The 23,714-nt window shown below is 43.5% G+C and overlaps 1 protein-coding gene across 2 annotated transcripts; it reads right to left on the reverse strand.

The window, feature by feature from the left end:
* Positions 1 to 348: 348 nt before the first annotated feature.
* P4HA2 (prolyl 4-hydroxylase subunit alpha 2) lies at positions 349 to 22,873 on the reverse strand. Of its 2 annotated transcripts, XM_065734871.1 has the most exons (17): positions 22,861 to 22,873; positions 22,283 to 22,372; positions 17,955 to 18,051; positions 16,812 to 16,908; positions 15,142 to 15,293; positions 14,306 to 14,443; positions 12,919 to 13,158; positions 11,074 to 11,270; positions 10,163 to 10,339; positions 7,332 to 7,402; positions 6,994 to 7,093; positions 6,399 to 6,452; positions 4,023 to 4,082; positions 3,889 to 3,954; positions 1,880 to 1,948; positions 1,423 to 1,519; positions 349 to 591 (listed from the first exon to the last, which is right to left on the reverse strand). In XM_065734871.1, exons 3-17 carry the CDS (start codon positions 18,031 to 18,033, stop codon positions 521 to 523), a joined length of 1,668 nt encoding a protein of 555 aa, XP_065590943.1. In that variant the 5' UTR covers positions 18,034 to 18,051; positions 22,283 to 22,372; positions 22,861 to 22,873; the 3' UTR covers positions 349 to 520. The 2 variants fall into 2 exon arrangements, with proteins under 2 accessions (XP_065590943.1, XP_065590941.1); XM_065734869.1 differs by lacking the exons at positions 3,889 to 3,954; positions 22,861 to 22,873.
* Between the last annotated feature and the right edge of the window lie 841 nt (positions 22,874 to 23,714).

Consider the following 23,714-nt stretch of genomic DNA (forward strand, 5'->3'; position numbering starts at 1 on the left):
GAACCCCAGAAAAATGAGAAAAATAAAGGCCCACAGTTCCCTAAATCCAGTGCTGATATCCATCATGGACACAATTTTTGAAAGAACATTTATTTCAAAACTCATGATCCATAGAAATACAATAAAATTAACATGTACACAAAACTTAAAACCTTTGGTTTGAAGAAATATTTAACACCTAAAACTTCTGAGGTACAAAAGGCACAAAGACCAGGCACTCGAGCATTCTGGATCACCCACAGCATCATCTGCACCATTACTAAAGAGAATATGGAGGGTGGAAGACCAGTGAAATGATGATGGCAGGGGTGGGGGGAAAGTGGAGACAACAGCAACCAAGGCCCAAGATGTATACAAAGCCATTTACTTTCACTCACAGGAGTAACATTTGTCATTTTAGTGACAAGTGCCAGGACTCTTGGGGGGGGAAAAAAAAGATGGATCATTTCTTAGAAATGAACTGGAAGAACAAACAGTAGAAAAGGAGGCAAAGAAACAAAGGTCTGCAGCAGGCCGGACTTCAGTCAACCTCTGTGCGCCCACAGCGTCTTAAGAATTCATTTCCTCTTTCATGAAACCATTTGTTTGAAACTGTGGAACAAAGACATGGAATTAGTTACCACCACACACCCAGACTGTGTATAGCACTGCAACCCAGACTCCTGTTTCCATTGAAGTCTAATACTTCTCCACGCACCCAATGGGAAGCAGAAAGATTCACAGGGCCAGGAAGATTCCCAATCACACAGTAGGCCAACAGCAGCAAGGCAGCATATTTTGGATCTGGTGTCATTGCAGGTCACTGTGCCCCATGGATGATTCAATAATAGAGTCAGAATAAGCAGAGCACCATGGATGCTGTGGGAGGTGGGTTCAGAAATGGATGACAGGAGACAAACTACTCTCAGCAGATAATTTCCCAGTGACCAGGCAGCTAAAGTAGGAAGTAGTGTATTGCTGACAGACTAATGACATTCAAGGCAAAAGGGAGAATTTCTCTCTGATGAGCCATGGAATTTAGGTTTGCCTGCCTCCAGGAAGCACAGCAGCACCCATCTGATCAGATAACAATCAGGAAAATGTTCTTGGGATACCGAAAGGGGATGGTGGTATAGGCAAAAACCTGAGAACATCCAGGTGATCTTGAAGTTTCCTTCCAAGCCCAACTATTTGATGGGTGTCCTATGATATCATACTGCATAAGCCCATTCTTACATGCTTTGCAATGTTATGGCCACAAAAGCTCTCTCTAGAGAAGACACAGCTGAACAATGCAGCTGCTTACATATCAATAACACAAGTTTTTGTTATTGCCAAGTGACTCCAGTAGTTAGAATGGCAATACTCAGGTTATTAAATGCATCAGTATACCACCATCTTTGTATACACAAAAGGCTTTGTTCCTAAAGGAGTTTTACTTACCCCATTTACACCCTACTAGCACTGGACAAGCTGCATGCCTTGTTCTATAGTCACCCTCGCCACTTCTGAAGAGATTGTACCAAAACACTGCTGTTCCCTGCAGAAAAGATATCAGATCTGGATTAGCCAGAACCTAGCCAATGTATTTATGTTATAGTCAAGAGGAAAAGGGATAATGCCCAGGAACCTAATTGCAAGGTGCTATGAAACACTTCCGCATAGGTCACAAATAGCAACACGTGGAAAAGATGGCTTACTCTCAAATCTAATTCAGTTTTCAGAGAAAACGAGATTTACTTAAGAACAACTCGACACTGAGACCATTCCCATTATAAACCATAAGAAACAAGTAAGCTGCATGGGCACATTAACTGACTGAAACAGAAGCACGGCTAACAGGAAAAGCCAGTAAAAGGATAGAGGAGAGGAGAAGCAGCTACACACAAAATGACTTTACCTTCTTGGGCCATATGGCTGCCCCAAAATCTGGGAAAACTGTAGCTCCTCCAGCTTCTACATCACTCATCTGATGAAACAAAGTGAGAAAGTAATACCAATCATTTACAACACCTTATGAACATACAGTCCCACAAGCTCAAGTGCCCCTTGTCCTAGCACAACTCACACCTCTGTGACTCACAGTAACAAAGAAGAGATTGATTTCAACCAGCATGAATTGCTAAGCTGGTTATAGAAGGCTGTTACTTCAGCTGAAGGCTTTCATTCATGTACAACCTTGATGAAGTGCTGATCTACAAGTAAACATTATCAATTTATACATGAAAAAATTGAGTACCTGCAGCATTAGTAAGCTAGTACTCCAGAACAAGGGAGAAGACTTCAGAGTAAGTAGTCTCAAGAATTTCATTTTTTTTTTCTCTAATTGAATCATAAGTGTCTGTTAAACCACATTTCCTCAAAGTGAAACCATGTCCCTGGAACTCATTTTCATCACGTAGTTCAGCATCTTGGTCAACCACTTCAAAAAAGGTATACAATCAGAAAACCTCACCTTTCTGCACAATTTCTTTGCTGTTTCCCAATATCTCTATGCTACTTCCAGTGCTTAAGGTTCTTAAGAAATGTTTACATCTCTGTACTTTATCATTCTGCACTGGAATGAACTTAACCCTAGCAAATTCATTAGCAATGATGGATTCACTGTGAGCTCTACAGATGTGACTCAAAACCCAAAGTCCCTGGAAACACTTCCATTAAACTAGGCAATATCATCACTGATCTCAGTAAGTTCTTGATCAGGTATTAACAGAAAGAAACAAATCAGTTATATCCAGGTCCCACAGAGCATAAACAATCGTGAATACAATCCCCATGTCCCCCACATTGCAACTCAGGTTTCTGAGTAAAGCAGATGTTATTACCACTCTGGTGTCCTCCTGCTTGGTACCTACAATAAAAGGGCACAAGATGCCATAGGAGCACAGTGTTTTGCCCCTTACAATTAGAAAGCTTGGGCATGCAACTTTGCAAGTTAACGTCTACATCTTAACAGCAAACCATTCTGTAGTAGAGACATCAGTAAGTACTTGATATCCTCTACATGGGACATACAAAGAGTGATCACCTTAGACCACAAACATATAGCAGAGAATAAGATTAATATTATTCACTATAAGAATCAAGGTTTGTCCAGAAGCCTGAGAAGCAAGAAATCTTGAGGTGCTTTGAATTAAAGCCTACTGGCAGTCTCAGACTTCTTGCCAGAGTTGAGAGATTTAGGTTCTGTTCTGAGATGCGCTTTGCACACACAGCAATAGCTCAGCCATAACCATTTCCTCACCTTTGAGATTTGAAGTTATACCACTCAGGGCAGACGTAGCAGACTAGGTGATTGTAATTCCCAATACAGTTAAGTATATGTTGATCAAGTGTTGCCAGAACAAGACTGCAATAACAGTAGGCTACTACTGTGCAATTAAGTTGATCACCAATTAAGATTCAGTGCACATGGTCTACAGGCTGCATAAGGACGAAGCTAATGAATCTCCTCAGTTCTGCCTTTATAACCATTCCCCAGTTGTTGGGGATGTGGACCATGTCTCCCATTTGCTGAAGTGACAGTTATTCCAGAGCAATTCCAGCTCCCAGCAGTTACAACGGAGACCAACACTGCACCATCAAGTGCTGTCAGAGCAGTGGAACAACATTTCTGCCTCACATTAAGTGCTCAAACCAATCATCATGAGGAGTACCCCATGTACACACCTTAAAGAAATAGGCCAAACTCCTCTCCCAGCAAACGGAGTAAGATTTCATAACAGAGTGGGCAGAAAGGAAAAAAATGGGGTTAAAGAACATCCAAACTCAAACAGGACAGCACCTGATGCTGCAGGAGTTGTGAAGGCTCTCCTTCCAAACACCAAGAAACCTCTACAAACAACTGCACCCACTGCAAACAAAACATCACTAAGTTACACTCAATTCATAAAGGATCATCATACTTACATAGTTTAAAAAAGTGGCCACACGATTTCCAGTCCCTAACCGCTTGAAAGCATCTGGCTCATCTTTCTATAAAATTAAATGAGAATAACTGCAAACTTCAAGCTCACAGACAGCAGACAAACAAAGGTACTTACATAGTTAAGAAACGTCGCTAGCCTATTTCCTTCCGATTTGAGTGTGCTGTCAAAGGGTCGCTGCAACAGACAACAACTTTAACCTCACATTCCGAACGGGCTCACACTAGAGTTACATACACGGCCCTGCTCAACTTAAAGAGCTGGAATTAAAAGGGGATTGACCAGGCAGCACTGAAGCCATCACAAATTGCAGCCGCAGTGCATAAATGCATGCACATTGCACTCAGGTGCTATAAGGAAAAGTAGCACGCAAGTAATTCTCAGGACATTAAAACAGAAGCAATGCTTTCAGGGCCCACACACGTGGTATTTAAGTAAAGCTATCAGCAGGCTGTTATGTACTGGACACTGTTCTGAAATACTGAGGTTATGAAAAATTCTGCTTGAACAGCATTTAGATAAGATATCAAATTCTCAATGCATGGCGATTCTGAAAGAAGCATCATAAGAAAATCCATTTATTTCTAGAAGCAACAAATCAGAAAAACAGTACATTATGTCCAGCAGTTATCTATCTAGAATTAAGGAGCACATCAAGATCGAGTGTTGAGAGTTTCATTTGTTGAAGTATGAGATCAATTTGGTGCCAGTTTAGAAGCAGAAGACACCCAAAAGCCCAGTGCATCTCTGCCCTTCAGAAAATGCAATTAGAGGTTTATTTGCATCGCTAATTGTCAGCAACGAGTTTCAGCCAAGTGACGTTAAGATGTATTAATACAAAAATAATCTTCAGCACTCAATGCAGAAACCAGCATTAGTTTCCCTTGCTCTTCATCATCTCCTGTCTCTAAAATGTTGTAAAATGAAAATTTAAACAAAATAAGACATCTTTCCTGAAATGGATTTATACTAACTACAACTCCCTGTACCAGTACATGCAAATTCAATTTAACATCCAGCATGGAAGCACAGATTGGAGCTCCCCTGTTACCGCCACCTCTGCCAAACTCGGGTCCAGCCACACATTTCTGAACTTCAGCATATAAAATTCTTCTGTAACTTTTGAGTACCCAATTCAATTTGAAAGCTGAAATTTTTAAGCACTAAAGCTTCCCAATTTAAGAGCTGTTAGGGAACAAAAAGCCATGAGGCTGATCAGTGAGAGAGCAACGTCTCTGGATTCCAGTACTGGAATCTGTGACGCACAGAGCCTGGCAGACCAGTCCAGGCCCGCAGCAAACTCCCCCATTTTCTTGCTTTAACTGATGACTGCAGCCAAGGTTGTGTTCCAAATGGAGCTCCATCCCAGCTGCTTAATCCAAAAAGTAAAGACCATAACAACCAAATTGATATCTGAGGTCCTTGAGTTCAAAGGCTTTGAAGAAAATTTAAGAGCCCTGACTTGAGTCTGGAAACAAAGCAGTCTTAAAGTTCACAGAAAAATCCTCTCAGCAGGCCAAAGCTAACAAATAGGAGCTTCCACGGTGTTGAGGATTAAGATTGTTTTTTTTAACTTCATATTTATGAACAGCATCAAATAGGGTCCCTTCAATTCTGTACTCAGTTCTTGGGTTACCCTCTGGCAGCAGCAGTCCACTCCTTTCAGGTAAAAAAAACACCTGAACAGTTCGAATTAAGATGGATTCAACTGAAGATTTGATTCTAACTGAAACCAAAGCATCACAGATGGATTCTGTACTTGTAGCAACTATTCCTCACAACTCTCAGTATGATTTCTGTTCCAAAACTGCCTTACATTTGCAATGAAGAGTTCGTCTTACCCCTCACAGCTAACCTGAGCTGATGCTTGCCAGGTAGAGCCCTCTAGTGCCTGGTATAGATACAACAAGTGCCAGTGGTACATACCCCTGCTTTCACCACATCACTGGCATCCTGGAGAGAGGTGACAAACCCTACTGACCCCCTACAGCTGCAGTCACACAGTTTTTAAGGTTCTACCAGAAGACACAATTCTGCTATGAAGACTTCCATAATTCTGCTCTTTTGGATGGACATCTCCTGCTCAGCCAAAGTACTTTAAAATAACCAAAAGAGGACTCTGACAACCTTGCTAAGTTTATAAACCCCCAGGGAACAATTCAATCTCCATCCAGGGAGAAGGTTCCTAATACAGTAACAGAAGGAGTACATATAAGAGCAGTATGACTGCATCACAATATCTCCACACTGCAGAAGGAACCAAAGGCACAAAGATATCTGACTGTCTGATTTTGTTCATTGGTCTCTTGAACTCCCAGCACCAGAGAAAGGAGTGATAGCTTTCCAGAGGTCATAAACCATTCCACACAAATGGGCTATACACTGGAATGCTCTAATAGGAAAGATATTTCAATAAGGGTTTCAACAGTTCCCAAAATAATCTGTTCCAACCCTCACTCCACACCCAAGGAGTAATTGGAAAAGTAATCTTACCCTAGAAAAATCGAAGTGTGGCTCATACTGTCCTCCCATTCCATAATTAGCAACCTACAGAATAGAAGAACAAAGCAAAACAGTGAATTGCAAATGACTGCTGCATAAGATAACTCTCAAAGAGCCAAAACATCCTTTGAGAGATGGTGCTCTGCAGCAAGATTTTTATCTACATCAGAACTAACTCATTTTTCTTCAGATTGTCAGTAATGAGCAAGATAAGCACTAAGTGTTCCTTCCCTTTCAGTTTAAGGGTTTCACTGAGAATTTCTCAGTACTGATGTTTCTTAACAGCAGCACTCTTCACATATCACTACATCAACCCCATAAACATGAATCCACAGCAACAGTTACTATACCATTCCCTCCTCTGAAGAGGCAGAATCTGAGCATGGGTATTTCTCTAGTATGTGCCTGATCTAGGAGATGCTACTGCTCATGACCTTACCCCACCAGGAACCCATGTGCCCAGTTAACACAGCGTCTAGGAGGATCTGGTTAGGAGCAACACCAATACTTGTTTCTGGATAAATACCATCCCATTAAAGAGCTATAGCTATCAGACCTCATCCCAGTCAGAGGAAAGCACACCAACCTGCAACAGCTCTGCTGTTTTCACTGTTAGCCCCGTGATCTGCTGCATTCGTTGATTCACCTTTGCCACAACAGGATCATCATCTTCCTCCAACCACGAACTAGAGCAAGAGAAGGGGGTGGGAAACATTGAAGCATTATTTCAGAACACAAAGCCCCAACCACCAGCTCCCCAAAAGAGGATTTCTTCTGCCTCAGGCTCCACAGATGATCCATTTACCATGCATCTGTTGTGCAAGCTTTTGTTGCATGCAAAGCATTTCTAGTTCTCAGCTGGAAGTAGCACATGAGAGCTATTAAGCACAGAAAACTCGAGGCTGAACTCTTCTCTGCACTTACCTTTTTGATACCCTGTAGCTAGCCACTGTAAGGACACCGGTTTTGGGATCACGTACTGTGGCTCGTGCCAGCTGTGCCAAAAAAATTCCAGACAGGAAGAAACATCAGCTACAGGTTAAAAAAAAAAGGCTTTCACCCTAACTTAAATCAGCAACTGCATTATCGACTTCCAACATATCATAGGATGAAAGCTGAACTCCAACCTAGAGCTTGTACTGTTTTGCCTGAAACTGGAACATGCATAATTTCAAATGCAATCCATCACCTGCAGCTGATTCTAGAAAAAGTAATCTGACTGCAAGAGTCATTATATTCATTAAATCCAGAAGGACTGCTTACTGAAGTACCTTTAAAAAAAGACTTACACAGCTGGAGTCCATATTAACACGATGGAACAACCACAAAAGTGAACATATGAAGCTGATGTTCTTGGCAGAAAGAATTGCTGGATGCTCCACAAATTTAATCAGCCCTCTCCTCATATGGACTGAGGAAAAACTCACTCATATTAAAAGAGAGATGAAAACATTTGCAAAACGAATTACAAATTACAGGGCAGGCAAATCCACTTGTCCCAACAACAAGACTCAACATTACCACACTTAGATTTCCCCAATTGGAAAACGTCTGGAACATCTGCTCTCAGTGACACTTTTATAACAGCTTATCTATGCATTCTGCACAGATAATAACATCACTGTTAGGCCACATCACTATGAACAGTATATAGGAGGAGTCTGGAACTTTGCAGACCTGACCAGACTCGCTGTGGCAGGGAAGCAGTGGCCTGCTGCTGGCTGAACAGACTGCTTGGGTTTCATACTTGCAGCTGAGAACAAGAACTGGGACACTCATTTGTCTGACTGCAAAGTCAGACCACATTTAAATTTAACTCCTGAAAACCACAAACACTTAAAATCATGCCTTCTTCCTTCCCCTTAATTATAGACCCCAGAAGACCTTTTTATTTGCATTTTCTTCGCAGTAGGAGCCATTTCCTCCATTTTTTTCCTCAAATAAGCCTCCAGCCAGTTTTACACTCATCTATAACCCTGTAACAAGAGTTCTTGGCATGTGTGCTCAGAATTCTGACTCAGTTATTCTGCTCCAGATTTCTCCGGTGTAAATCACATCAGAATAAGCAGGCTGACAGTGTTGTTCTTCACTGTGAAAGGAAACAGCTTTGGGGGATACTTGGTTTAGCTTTCCAAGCATTTTATTACACTGCTACTTAAGCTTGTGCATGCCTGCTTGATTTCTGCCCTTTGCATTTGGATCTAGTGGCATATCTTTGCCTTTTCAGGCCTCCACACCAAAGTTAAGAGTTTTGGTGACCCTCTCCAGGGCTGAACAGCTGACAGTCAGCTCTGATATACTGCCTGTAAAGTTGGAACTACTTCTTGGAACTGGAGTCAAAGCAATTGCGTTTTGCAAAACAATAATGAAAACCAACTTGAGTATCACATGCAGATGTTGTTTCTCTACAAAAAAAGAAATACTGGCAAGCATAAACTGTAGATAACATTAAGTGATTAGGCCCAGAAGTAGAAGTTCCTTGCAAATACAAGGAAATATTAATCTTTGAGCCCAAAACTAACACAGTGCTTCAGAGTTTGTCTGAAAACTTCCCCAATTACTAACTAAAGCTCTCTGACTGAAATTAAGCTACATTAATAACCATCTCTTCACAGGGTTTTCATTTCCCATTATTTCAGTAGTACTGTGGGACTCAAAGCTACTCTTCCTACAGAAAAGTTGGACATCTTTGAGTAATAAGTTACAGGAAAATGGTTGCTTTTAAAGTCTAAAGACAACACTATTTACCTCCTGTTGCAGAGACTGATCCTAATCCTACAGCTGCATAGGCAGAAGATATGAAGAACATAAGCAAAACTTAGCAAGTCTTAATATTTTCCATTATTAAAGCTTTGAGCTAAAGTTGTAAAACCGAAGAACTAATATCTGCCTCACTTAGAGGGTGCTTGATTTCACAAAATAGAGACTTCGAAAGAATTTATCATTAAATCTATCTGAAGCTCCTGAAATTTTACAGTATGACATAATAGGAGAAGTCTGCTTATAGAGCTTAGTTCTCTTTGAGAGGGAAGCATTGTGCCAGCACTCTCACATCTAGCTGATACTGAGAAGTCCAGAATAACAAATAATTCTGGGTGCCTGAAGAAGTATCAGTTTCTCAAGACATGTAAACATAAATACCTACTTATGTTCACATTTAGAAATGCATAAAGGCAATCCTTGACTGGATTTTTTTTTAAATCACCACAGTTGTTAGCAGGAGCTACAAGAGTGCAGTTTTACTTTTCTGTGAGATCTTACAATCACATAAAATGGAACATCAACTGCTGATCTCACATGGCCAGGATGGAAACAGATTGGTAACTGCACCACTTGGGAAGTCAGGTAAAAACCCACTAGCTTTGCAGAGTTATTCCTTAATTGTGTGGACTCGCATCATAACTTAAAGGTACTGCAATTCAGTTCAGTCTCACACCAAGAAGCTCCTGAAGGTATACTGAGCATCTACCACTGTAAGCCAAGAAGTTGTATACCTTTCCAGGTCCAGTCCTTATTTACTGAGGAATTTCACACAGTTAAGTGCAACATTGCACAGACACCTTCAGGAGCCTGGGCTTTAGGGTCCCTCCATCACTTTTTTAGGACCTTAGGCAGTTTTGAAACTGCTCCCCTTAGTTTCACAGTTGCTGTGTATTATCCACGTGTGAAATCAGATTCTCTCAAATCATTTGCCTAGTCTCCACTCATAAATTAAAGCATCCAATTAGCATTCAGTGAGATGAAGGGAAACTTACCCTTGGCTTTGCCAGTTGTTTAATTTTCTCAATTTCTTCATCAGACATGACATCATAGTAGCGTACAATATGAGGGCTATCCCACTCATCTTCTTCTTTAAAGGGTGCTATGAGCAGATGGGGGTTTCTGTTTCCATCGTGGTATCTGCAGAACAGCCTTTTCTGCCTCCGAGGTGTCTGAAACAAGGCACCAAGTAAAATGTGTTGTTTACTCAACCACTATTCACAAACTTAAAAAAAAGCAAGAAAAAAAAAAGCATGTCTTATTTCACAAGCAGTAGCAAAAGCTGTCAGCCCACAGCTAGCATCAGAGTTAAGCAGCAATGACCTTGATATTTACTGTGAATAAACACATGCTACTCAAGATGCCACTAAGAAGATCTGAAACACTAATCTCTCAGAGTTAAACCCTATTGAGACTATAAATTCAACAGATTCAATAAATATACAAAATTCAGCTGTTAAAAAAAAGCATCTGGTTCTTATCTTTTTTCTTCATAGTTGAAATTAAACTGATTTCTTCCTCCACTAAAAATATTTGAAGTACCAGATCCTGGCAGGGCAGCATGGTCACCCCAGAAGGGCCCATCAAGATGCTCAAAAGGGTGATTCTGTAATAGTGGCCAAGCATAACTAGTTCTCAGTGGAAAAAGCCTCCTACAGTATCAATACAGCCAGCAATTGAAATGACTGAAGAGACAAAATGCCAGGAGACTCGATTCAACAACCTTTAAGAACAAGTTGAGAGCTGTTCTGTACAAGATTGACACGTTAAGACAGAGGCTGAGACATAAGTGCAAGTCTCAGATGGGGCAATTCCACTTAGTTTTTCTTGAACAGCTTAACATCAGCAAACTTGACCATCCTTACACAAGGACAGTGCAGGCAGAAAAGCTCTGCCTTTCTCTTACCATTTTCACCCCTTCACCTCTACAGAGGGCCTCATAGATGTCACGCTCTGGCAAGTAGTCAAGAGGTCTCTCATAGGCACCACTTTGCACCACTGGTTCTGTTGTTGCCACTGTCTTGTTTGATGGCTTCTCTCTCTCCTTCTCCAGCAGCTTCTCAAAGTACCTCAGATTACTGCCTGCTCTCTCATGAGTACTGTCTTCATTGGGGAAAGAGGAAACAAATAGTAACTTATACAATCTCAGGATTCATTAATACAAGGAGGCCTTCACATCAAGATTCAGCAATAATTCTCTCCTTAGAGCACCACCAAGCAACCAAACACGCTGGCTCCTGTTTGTCTTTGCAAAGGGAAGCTAGGCATTCTTCTGCAGCAGTTTCTGAAAGGATCTATCACAAAACATGCAATTCTGAGTGAGCAAAAATGTTTTGGGCACCACAGCCCTCCTGTACTTCAAGTATTGTCTGCCTAGCTCCACCCAGGAGAAGCAGACCACAAGAGACCAAGCTAGTCTACTTGCAGCACCCTTCTTCACCGTACCTGTCATCTGCAGAGCACAAATATCACAGTGGAGCCCCAGCCACAAACTCCAGTCTCAAGCACTTACTCTAACACCTGGAAGCTCAGAAGTTAATCCTTAAGAAGTTCATTCATGCCTATAACAGAGGTATTCTGAAACGCATTAGACTATCACTAGTGACTGCTGCTGTTAATATGAACTATTAAATACCATCAATGGATAGCTTTAAATAGCTTAGTTATGCTACGGCAACTACAATAGAAGGAACAAGTCCCAGTTCTCCACTGTTTCTGGATGCTAGAACATACAGCACTTTTTCTGCTTTTGACCTTCCCAAGCTCATTGTGCCTCTTATTTAACCAACCCAGATGGTCACTGGGTTAGTAACCATCCCTTAGAGCACAGGCTAATATTGTCTAGATAACAGCCCAGAGTAGAGGACACTACTGCTCCCACAAGGGACTGCCAAGTCTGTTCCACTGCTTGGTGCTGATAAGGATTTGAACTGTGCTATCAGTGCTACACATTATTGGAGGGACCTAGATTCAGTACAGTCATTCTTGTAAACTTTAATCTAGGAATCTTGTAAACTTTAATCTAGGAATTTCAATGTCTGCAAAAGCTACTGATCTTTCCCACTCTCCTCCCTGCTAGTAAGACAGCTCTACTCACCCTCAGGATGCCAGCATCTAGATTAAGAACCACAGCTGATTTAAAAACCACTTGGATATTTCAGTCAGAAGATGTTAATTGGAGAGGATAAACCTTCCCAACACAACCAGCAAGCAGAGCTGTATTTAAAGACATGCCTATTGGCTTACTCAAAAGAAACCCAGGAACAGACCACAGATAAACCCAGGTCTCAGGAAATTCCTATGTGGTCTGACTATTCAGAAAAGTACACTAAGATCTCAGGCAAAGAAGTTAATATCAGAGAGCATCTGCACAGAAAAATATAAAGGAGCATTAGAAAGTCAGTGGAATTTGACAGAAGAGGTAATACTCTGCCTGAGCCCACAGTAGCCTCAATCTCTACTGGGATCCTTAAATCCAGGCATTAACAATCACCAGACATCACAGCACAACAGAAGATATAAGTACAGTGGTCACATAGACTCTTAGGATCCAGGTAATAAAAGCATGGACTATAGGATGCCTTGCTGAAGATGTTCCATGCACAAGTAGGCTTTTCTCCATAACCTATATTTATTTACAAGTCCTCCAGCAGGAAATCCAGTTAGCTCACTCATAAGTTGGGCCACAGCTGTTCTTGGCTGTAGCTGGCAATGCTTCCTAGCACTAGGACAGTGGGTCTTCTGCTCTTACCAAGAGATATCAGGCGCCTTGTAAGCTCCATGGCTCTGTGCAAGTCCCCAAACTGGAAGACAGCATAGCTGAGATAATCTAGGATCTCCACTTTGCTGACTGTAGTATCCTCCCCCTCATCGTGCTGTTTTAAGGCTTGCTCCATCCAGAGTACTGTGTGATAATAGTCACCATCGTTGTAAGCAGTCTTGCCCATACCAAAGCAGTCACTCACTGTCAAAGACGATCTATATTTTGTTCCTAATAACAAAAAAAAAATCTTTAAGCAATCTGCACAGAAGCATCCTGAAATATATGGAGGCACATTGAGAAATACCAGTAAATATACAAATTCATCATCAAAAACCCATCTTTTAAAGAACATATGGATAATGTTTTAAGTTCCATACTAAACTGATCACCTTCAGGAGTTGAAGACTACATTCAGTCATCACTGTAGCATTCATCTGTTTGGAAACCAAGAAAAGCTTTAACAAATTATTGTTAAGCTGTTCTGCCTTCTGCTGTAGACAAAGGCTGAATGGGCTAGAAGTTTAGCAGACTTACAGAAATTAAGGTAGCACTGTTGGATGATCAGATCACTGCTATATGCCACGCAGTCCCGTCTGCTCTTGAGGTACATATTTTGCATAAGGAAGCTGATTGTTATTTAGATGAACTAGGTTCCATTGTGTACAGATTTCCAGCTGCTGCAGATCAGGTGCACAGATATGACTTCACTTTAAGTTCACTGTAAGCTTTAGTTAAATGTAGGTCACTATTTCATAACCTCAACTACCCACACTCTAACAAAGTCTAAGGTAATTTATAAGCACTGTTACTGAAGCAGGTCATGGTTGCTAGCACACCTCTTATTAATACTCATCAGGACTCCTGAGAGAGCAATGATGTATCACAGTATATTAATCTAGTCCTGAAAATAACTGTGGCAAATACTGTTAGCCTTCATTCCACAGATAAAGAACATGAGCACAAGAAAGCCACACTCTGCAAAAAGCCATCAGAGCAGTGAATTAGGGAGCATCTCCTTTACTCGGCTCATAAGCTCTCAGAGAAACAACCATGTCATTTGCCTACACAGCACAAGAACAGTTTTGAAGTTCTGGTACTGAGACTACAAAAAAAAAACCCAACACATTTCCCTTTAAATTAATAGAAATAAAAACCTTGCTACTTGAGCTGGTCACTCAAGATCGTGGCTCCCCAGCTTGGATGGGAAAAACCTCAAGGCCATTCTCAAAATGTTAAAGCAAATGCAACCCCTACTGCTTGAGCCACACAACTTCAGAACCACAGTTCCTCATTTCCACTCCAAAGGGACTTTTGGAGAGTTTGAGGTATTACTGTTTGCTTCTCTTTAAAGCAGATGAGACCATAGTGCACTTGCCTGGTAAGTTCCCTCGAGAGAGTGTTTCAGGATCCAGTTTGTACGTGTCCTGCAGGCGCATCAGAGCCTTGGCAGCTCCTGTCTCATCTTCTTCAGTCGGAAAAAACTGACGCTGAATTGTGAGATTTGTGATAAAGCCTTCGTATTAAAAGGAGAAGATGTTACTTATATGGTTTGAATAAGTTCAGTTCCAGATTAATGCAGGAGAAATGTCTGTTTTTAAACTCTAAGATCTAAATTAACTAGATTTAAAGCCTCTCACTAGGCACTTCATTTATACAAACATTGCTTTCTGTCCCATTACAAGAAACAGAGTTAATAGACAAATGACAAGAGAAATTACCATCAATACATTTACTTGCACCACATAATGACTGACACACAATGACAAAAATTCCTTCACCAGTTCAGTACAGATCTCATTTTGATTCTCATCTACTGATCAGCATGGTCATAATGACTGCTTACAGAGAAAGCAGATTGAGAAGATGAACAAGCTGCTACACAGGGGAATATATAACTCAAGACAAGACAAAACAGCCGATAACTGCTGGCCACTTCAGTACATCCTTTTTTTCCCCTCTGCTGCAAACTACACAAGCAAACCAGGTGTAATGCACTTATGAATGGCAACAGCTTTGAGTCTTGACTGCCCCATTTAAGCAGCAAGTTTTGCCCACTTCAGCAACCAGTAAGCAAGAGGCCAGTCATTAGTTTAGGCTTCAAACAGGCAATAGTATTTAAGCCACAGCTGAGTCTGCAGCTTCCAGAACATGAGGAGAAGCAACTGTGCTGGAAGGGGACCTCCCACCAACACCTTCCCTGCAACTCTTTACCATTTGTTGTATCCTGAAGAACCAGGTTTTCCAACTCGAGCCAATCAGTATTCAACCTCTTCACCAGCTTATATGCATTCACAGGGTGTGCCAGGTACCCCTCCGGATCTGACGTGGATTTGCTCGTCAGCACATCCATTTTTTCAGCCCAGCTGGAAGGAGAATTGTATGCTTCAGTCTGAGAACAGTTTCTGAGCACGTCTTCCTTCTGAAGTCATCCTAATTACATAGCTACAACCAACTTATTGCTGCTCTCACTATCATAACCAGCTGTGAGGCTTTCAACTTCACAGGGATAAAAGTCTGTTGATTTATTTATTTTTAAACACAATATTCTCTTCTCAAAGAGATTCCCTTGCCTATTAATTTAAATCTCAGGCATTCATCTCTCCTGCAGCGAGTCTTAGCCATCAGTTTTCATTATATTGCACTCCAGAAAACCATAAAAAGACCATTTATCTCAGTAAAAAATAAGTACAAATTCATACTATCCCTTACAACAAGCATTTGGCCAGCCTCCCTCCAGTACTCAGAAGAAAAACTGTGCTGAGATAAGCTAATAACCAAACATTAGAAAACCCCTTTGAGTCTAACCCCAAACTCACTGAGCCATGAATGAACTATGGCCATAGGCAGTTTAATACAGGCACATTTTGCCAGGCTGCCTGGATTATTCCATGCATCACAGTGTTGCAACAAATGAGTACCCTCTGCAGAGAAATCAGGTTAATAACACATTAAGAAACGTTTCATATTCACCAATTTTAAATAAAAAAACCCAGCTTGCACTGCATCCACAGTATTTATTTTGCCAAATAGTGATAGGAAGTTTTACCTTCTATTCACAGCAGCACTTTGAATCAAACACCTTTATACACAGAAAGCAATCATGAGAAATACCACCTTACTCAAATGATGAAATCCATCATCTCTGTTACAGAGCTCATCCCTCAGGCACTAGAGCTCAAGTGGCACGACAGCTGAAACGTACTCTTGCTTACCAGTACAGAAAAATACAAGTCAGCCGAAAACCTGATTCATTCAAATGTGCAAATGTTTTGGGTTGCTTTCAAAACATTACACAGATCAAACTCATTCTCTTCGAACATACTGGAACAGGGGGTGGTTTTACTTCAAAAGGGCAACTTTTCAAGAAAGAAATATTTGTGTGTACAGAAGTGACGAGGAATTTGGATCATTTCACTGTTTCATAACCCTATCCCCACCCAACGATCCCAAAGGGAGTTCAATCTGCCAGATACCATCTGGAGTTCAGACAGTCCTTGGAAAGCATGGCTCCAGCTACAGGCACACAGCTCCTGCAGACCCAGACCTCAGACCATTCTGGTGTCATGCCCTGTTAGGTATTACCTTTAGCTAGGTAAGTATTATCAGCCTTCCAAAGAAGTGTGTTGTCAGCAGGAGCCTCTGACTGAGCTGAGGCACCAGGATAAGATGAGCTGTGCACTGCTTGCAGCAGGCAGCCCAGAGCAGCACACCCACAGGCATTTAACTCACACAGACAGGGCTCCTGTTTGACATCAGCATCTTCTCCTTGGGAGCACTACTTATACCCTCATCATATTTATTGGGGAAGTGCTAACCAGGAGAGGAAGGCGTGCTGTAACCAAGCCCAACAGGTTATGCATTTTGTTGCCCCTCTTCCCTACCTTTTAATCTGAGACAGCTTGGTCTCTTCTGCCCGGATGTATTCTTTTAAAGACTGTACCAAGTCCTTCTCTGCATAAATCAGATCTGTCATTTGACCTGAAAACAGAATGAGCAAGTGTTAATTGCAGCCTATGAGGAGTTCCCCAGCAACACAGAAGAGCTCAGATGCTGCAGCCCCTCTAAGAACAGACAAAATAAAAGTGTGCACTTGGAGCTGGTACGCTTTCAGACTATTACACATACAGGTCTGGCATATAAATGCTTCTGGCTTTTAAAATCTGAACTTCGATTGTTCACATAGCTTCATTGTCACTTTTTAACCATCTCCAAATTACTCCAAATTATTGTCATTATATGTCAGGCAACAAAAATAAAAGTCTGACACTAATGAAGCTACGGAGTGAAAGCAACAAGAGATCCAGATGCCCTAACATCTGCTCAGCATGTGGCCAGGAATGAGGTCACACCAGTCAGCTACTACTCCACCATTTGATTCATTTAAAATTACAGCTTTTTAATACTGGTATCTGTGGAAACACAACCTAGCATTAAGGAGGAACTTCAGGCTGATGTTTATAGACTGACAAAGCCTCCCCTGCTCAGCATTAGAGAGAATTGCTAGCATATCCATCTGAAGTATTGTGACAAACGCTGCTTTTCAAAGGCCAGCACTGAAAGACCCAACAGATTTACACAGCAACAGCTTTAGCTTCAGCGTTCCAAAGTAATTATAAGTGAGGCATAATTAATCAGAAAGGAGGCAGCAGGATGTTCTTTTCCTAGAGATAAGAAAGGTCCAGAAATGGGCAAATGGAAAGAGAAGGTGGTAACTTTGCTGCTCAGCTTAGGGAAAAAGACAACCAAATAACAGCTGTGTAGGTAAACACTATTTAGTCAGCTTTGGAGCATAGTGAATACGTGCTCCAAACACCACTGCTTTGTTCTGGCTGATAAATTCAGTGCTTCCAGTGATGCAAAACCTGCATGCAAAACAGCACCAAGGATGTCAAAGAGCTGCTCTCCCTGATGAAGCTGGTGTTGATAGGGCTGTACAAGGACAGTCCTAGGAGTCATTTGTCAAGTCCCAGTTCTGGCAGTCACATTGGTTGCATTGTAACACTGTGTATTGGTTCTTTCCATACCTATTGAAGTGAAGAACTCTGCCTCTGCACGCCAGATCAAGAGAACACTGAAGAGCACCACCCGCAGCCAGGGCTTCATCTTCTAGAAAGCTCAAACCTGGAAAATAAAAGTGGCATCATCTTCCAGCAGCAATAAAGCCTCAATCAAGTAGCCAGACACACAGACATGCTAGGAAACGGTTATATAAAACAGTCAAGAAGTACAAATAGCAAGAAAGCCAAATAAATCACACATTCTGTAGAGCAAAAGTGGCAGCAAACGCTGGAAAAGTTTGAAGTGAAAATTTCCAACTCTGCTCATTCAAAATACATCATCCCAACACTATGGCCTCTGGGCACAGCCCTTATGACTTTTGGACTTCCAAGGCCACTGCTCAGCGAGCAGAACAGCCACCAGAGGAGCTCTACCAGCATCCCTACGCCACAACAAAGGGAAGAGGATAGGAGGGGCAGGTAGATGGTGCCTTTCCTTTCTTCACTTTTCAACAGTGTAGTATGATAGGAGTCCTAGCCCTTAATTCAAGCTCCTTGGGCACAGATGCAAAAAACAAGCACACCAACAATACCACCACCACTGAGAACATGACTTACAACTCTGCTATGCATTACTACATTGCAAGATCTCCTACATTCTTCTGATTGCCTTAAAAGTCAAAACGAGACATCAGAAATATTTACCACAACCATTTGTGAACATGACTAAGCAGGAAAAGAGTGTCTCAGCACAGGGAACGCAGAAGACTTCTCACAATGCTGTTTCTCACTCCCCCTGCAAACCACGTATTCCCAAACGATTTGTCTAAGCTTGTTCAGCACTAGCACATGGGTAACGTGAGAACCAAGCAAAGCTGAATGAACAGTACCATGCAGAGGTCTGCCAACACTAAAAGCCACTATAAGTGATATAGCAGAAAGCACAGTGACTTGAGAGCACTTGGGAAGTACATCAGTTTGGATACCTTCAGCCAGAACTGTCCATCTGCAAGGTCTGTTCTTGTCTCACAGAGTGCTTTTTTGGACACACACTACACAAAGCCTGGCAAAACAATTACGAGGGAGCTTTCCAGTCCAAACAACACAACTTTGCTTTCTCCCCGCACCTCCCCACCATGTTCACTCATGGCTCAGGATATCTGCCAAGAAGAACACTTGCTACAGCTAGCAGCTTGTCTTTACAGCGTATCTTTAACAGCTCTGCCATCCTACTCAGATTTTCTTGAGTCAATAAACAGAGACTCTCAGTAAACACAAACCAGCCCTTGCTTGAAGCAGCAGACACCTGGCCACAGGACTTTCAAACTGTTTGTATGCATTCTTTTCACAGCTGTTATTCAGAAAACCAGCAAGAAATCATGAATTACAGGAGACTAAGAATGATGTCATAACCACAGTCTTGGAGAGCACAAGTGCATGTGCATACACACACGTGCATGGCCTCCCCCCCCACTACAGCCAGGCCATCTGCTAACATGGGACAGAGCCAGAAGGGGCACGAGCACCTCCCACCTCAAAAACCAGAACCCAAGGCACTAGTAAAGCCAGTCTGCCTTGCTTAGAGGATGGAAGAACTCAACTGCACAGAAATGCCTGAACTTTATAGGTAAGAGACCTGTAGGACAAGTACTGCCTGCACTCCTGGCTTTCTCCAGCAGCATATTCAGCATGGCATGTCTATTATCCAGACAGGTGAATTTAGGATTTCCTTTCATTCCAGTGAGAGCAGCAACTTTGCTCTGCAACTTCAGAGGACTCATACAGGTTCACTAGGCTCAGTTCAGCCTAAGTTAAAAAAAAAAAACCACGCAGGGGTCACGCAGGATCTGAGAGCAGGCAGCACATGCTGTGTCAGAAGCACAGATACTTTAAAGGATTATGCTTCCTGGAGATGAGCACATGCACCACTGCCCATCCTATGGGACTGCTCACACTGCAACCAGCAGCCACTCCAGGGACACTTAGAGCTGAACTACTCCACATATAGCAACGTTTTGTGCTTCGCTCCTTTCCTCCCCTTAAAGGTACCCAGCCAGCAGTGCAAAAAGCCAACCAAGTGGATATTGTATAAACACTTCTGAGTGTAAGCCCTCAATGAATCATTGCTCCCACTGGAAAGAGTACTGTCAGGCTGGAGTGAGCACTGGCCACAGGAAAAAGTTCTTCTAGACCAAATAGACCAGGATGGAATTTTTCTCCACAAGTTAGACTGAGTTCTTTATTAAACATGCTAAAAATTCTCAAGAAGATACAAGAACAGGGACCCAACTTACAGAAGTTCTTCGCACACCTACTGGGGTTATCAGTTTTTCACCCACAAATCAGGGTCACAGCCAGATTCTTCTTTCTGTGCTTGCCTTTGCCATTAAAGGGACCTGAAAAACCACTGCTCAAATACAGCTTCCCCACTGCATCTAAATTTAACCTATCATGGGGCAGCATAACAAGCAAGTCACTATTCCAAAGCCACCTTGGGTTCTTGGTGAGCGTACAGCTGAGGTCCACATGCCAAGCTCTAAACAACAGAGCATCTTCAAACAGCAATTTGAGGCTGGACTCCTGGATGAGCCAGCGTTCCCCACATGCCAGTGCTTTACACCCAGCTTCTGTTACCTGCACACACAGCAAGAAGTGCTCCATCCCTGTCACTCTCTACAAGAGAAGTAGCTTCAGAAGTGGTCAACACCTTGCCATTAGTCTTGATGGCTACATACAAGGCTAATCATATTTAAACACAGCAGTATAAACAAAAACCTGCTGGATTCCTTAAATACTTAAAGCTGGAGGATGGACTGAATTGTAAAACCATTCAGGACTGCTGTAAAGAACTTCTCTTAATACTGCTGTAAGAAAAGCACCATGAAAGCATCCAGCTCACGGCAGCAAGTCCCACAGCCAGCAGATCCGTGGCACGTGATGGCAGCTCTGAAGCTAATTGAAATGATTAAATAGTAAGGAAACATGGCCAAAATCCAGATGCAGTCAGGTACTCCAATAGCCAACCACTCCGCTGACACAAGTAAGAAATCAAGTGCTTATCAGGGTCCCACCCAGACACAATTTGAACCTCACATCAGGATTACTGACACCATACCTTCCTCAAACAGATAGCTCCCAGTCACAATGGGGGGGAGAGAAGGCATTGCTTCCTTCCAATGTTACATGACTCCTCACAAGCAAGTTCTTTTCTCTCTCAAGGATTACCAAATAACTGCTTCCCAGTTCCCTCCTTCACCACACTCTGAGTTTTCTGCTCAAAGCAGCCTATGCCTACATCACCACCTTTCTTGCCAAAGGGCTTAATGTGCATCTGAAAACAATTATAATTGCCTAACAAATAATACAACATGATTTCCTTGTACTTTTCACAGCAAGCCAAAAGGAAAAGAGGAAAAGCTGTTCATCTGCACGCACTGACAGTATGCCCATGCAAAACTGCATGTATTTTTCAAGTGTAAAATGGCTTGTGTTACCCTTACACGCACTACCCCCAGAACCTTAAGTATTTGGATCAGCTTCCACTTTTAAAGTACAGCAAAAATATTTCTTCAGCATTGTAGAAGGCAATTCACACCAACCTAGAGTGCAGCAAATCTGCCTGCACCTTACTCTGCAGGGGATGCAACCTCAGTGTACGCAATGCAGCTGAAGCCAAACCCAATGCTGTCGCTGAACATATGAGCAGGACAACAGCACACACTTCTCCCACTGCAATATGTTTTTTAGCATTAAAATCCAGACTGCAGTTTGCTATGTGCAAAGCTCAAAGATCTTAGTACATCATGATGCTTAAGATTGCTTTCCATATGTTCCCATTCAGAAAGATTTTTTTTAATGGCATGTCTGTGGTCAGCAAGGTACTCCTTTCAACTAATAACAGCAACCAAATCAAGCTCAGATGTGGGGCAGAATCTCAGATCCCCCTGGAACATGGCTCCTGACACACCCAGCATTCCTCCTCCTCTCTCACACACACACACACAGAGCCATACACAAAAATCAGGCCCAGTCAGAGGAAAGATCTCTATGTTTACAGCTTGTTTCTTTGAAAGCTTGCCAGTATGCACAGCATGGATATTATAAACAGACTCGATTCTTGATTTAAACCTAGAACGAGAAGCTCATATAGAGCAGTAAATCTCGCTCCCCCTGCTGTTACAGCCTGGGATGCACGGCTGCGTTCGGGGCTCGTACTTCCTGCACGGAGCTACATTGAAGCGTGTATCTCAATACGTTGTAGCACAAACAAGATCCTCGTCTCGCAATAGACGGTTCCCAGGTAGCATCCTGAGAAATCAGAGTAGCAGTTATTAGTTTTGCTATAAACAACATACCTGTATTCCCAGTGTCCTTGAGGCCAGCAAGCTGCAGCACCCGCCTGGAGAAGATGACTGCGTGATCTCCCAGAGCCGCTTCACGAAGCACTGCAAAGTCAAAGGACAGGAGGTTTTACTACACGCTTATCTTCTGGGAACGCCAACCCGGGGGAGATGCTGTCTGAGAGCAGCCAGCACAGAGCCAGAGGACCCCCAGCACGGCCTGCACGCTGCCTCTCACCCCCAGGCGATGGAGAAGCTCTCTGCACCCCACACCTAACACGTGCCCCTAGGGGAAGGCCGGCAGCCAGAGTGGGAATCCCAGAGGCCTTTCCAACCTCAGTGACTCCGACGGAGATCAGACGGTCTCCGCCACCGCTCGGCGCACACCCGCTCCTGCCGGCCGACGGGCAGGGATTTCCTCTCGGAAAGAAACCCCAGCTGAAAAGCGAAAGGAGCCGAGAGCAGAACAGGAGAGAAAAGAGCCCCCGCAGAGACGCGGCTCCGAGCAGCAGCAGCCTGCACGGCCAACCTCGGCGAGAGCACGGCCAGCGCAACCAGCCCCGGGCAGCGACAAGGGACAGCCGCCTATGGACGGGCGAGCCGTTCTGGCTCTTTCCAGCCCCGCCGCGATGCGCCGTGCCGTGCCGTGCCGTGCCGTGCCGGCGGCAGAGGGAGCGCTGCGAGAGCAGCCCGGCACCGGCACCCCGCACCCTACAACCCCGGCTCCCACCCCCCCTCACCCCGGCTCACCGCAGCCCCCTCTCGGCGCTCCCCGGTCCCCCTCCTCCCCACCCCCGGTCCCGCTGCTCTTGAGCCGCCGCCGCTCTCCGGGCCGCGCCCCCCGCCCCGCCCGCGCCGTAATACCGCGAGTGGAGGCGCCGCTCTGCGCTCGGCCCCGGGGCAGCGGGGCCCGGCGGGTCGCCCTCGGAGAGCCACTGCCGTCCTTAGCAGTGCTGCTCCTTCTGAGTGACATCTAGGATCAGGAACTCAGACCTCAAAAGACGCCGCGGACGCGCAGCGTTTTGCTGCCCGGATTCACCCCTCCGTCGCTGAGGTCTGGGGAGGTGACTCCTACCAGGACCCTGAATTTGCTCTCAGTGGCAGACGCAGTCTGTGAAGGACTGAAAGAGTGTTTGTAGGGGGAGCACAGGGGTCTGGCTTTTCTCTTGTGGATAACCAGCTGCTCAGTCCTGACTGTGTGCGCAGACAACTGGATGTAGCATTGGCACAAAGAGCCTTGACTCCAGAGCAGTTCCACATCCTGTGCTGAGCTATTCCTGTAAAGTACCATTTTTGCTTTGGCTGTATTTGCTTTGAAATCCTTTCACAGGAAAATGCTGAGCTCGCAGAGTGCCCACGGCTGGGAGCAGGACGTGTGTCAGGTTAAAAACAGCTCCTTTGTGCCTGGGCCGGGGCTGAGGTCTGCCACCAGCCGAGGGAGGGAGAC

This window comes from Cyrtonyx montezumae, unplaced genomic scaffold (assembly GCF_038088225.1).
Source record: "Cyrtonyx montezumae isolate F1298 unplaced genomic scaffold, pur_monq_1.0 scaffold_18, whole genome shotgun sequence".
NCBI classification, from domain to species: domain Eukaryota; kingdom Metazoa; phylum Chordata; class Aves; order Galliformes; family Odontophoridae; genus Cyrtonyx; species Cyrtonyx montezumae.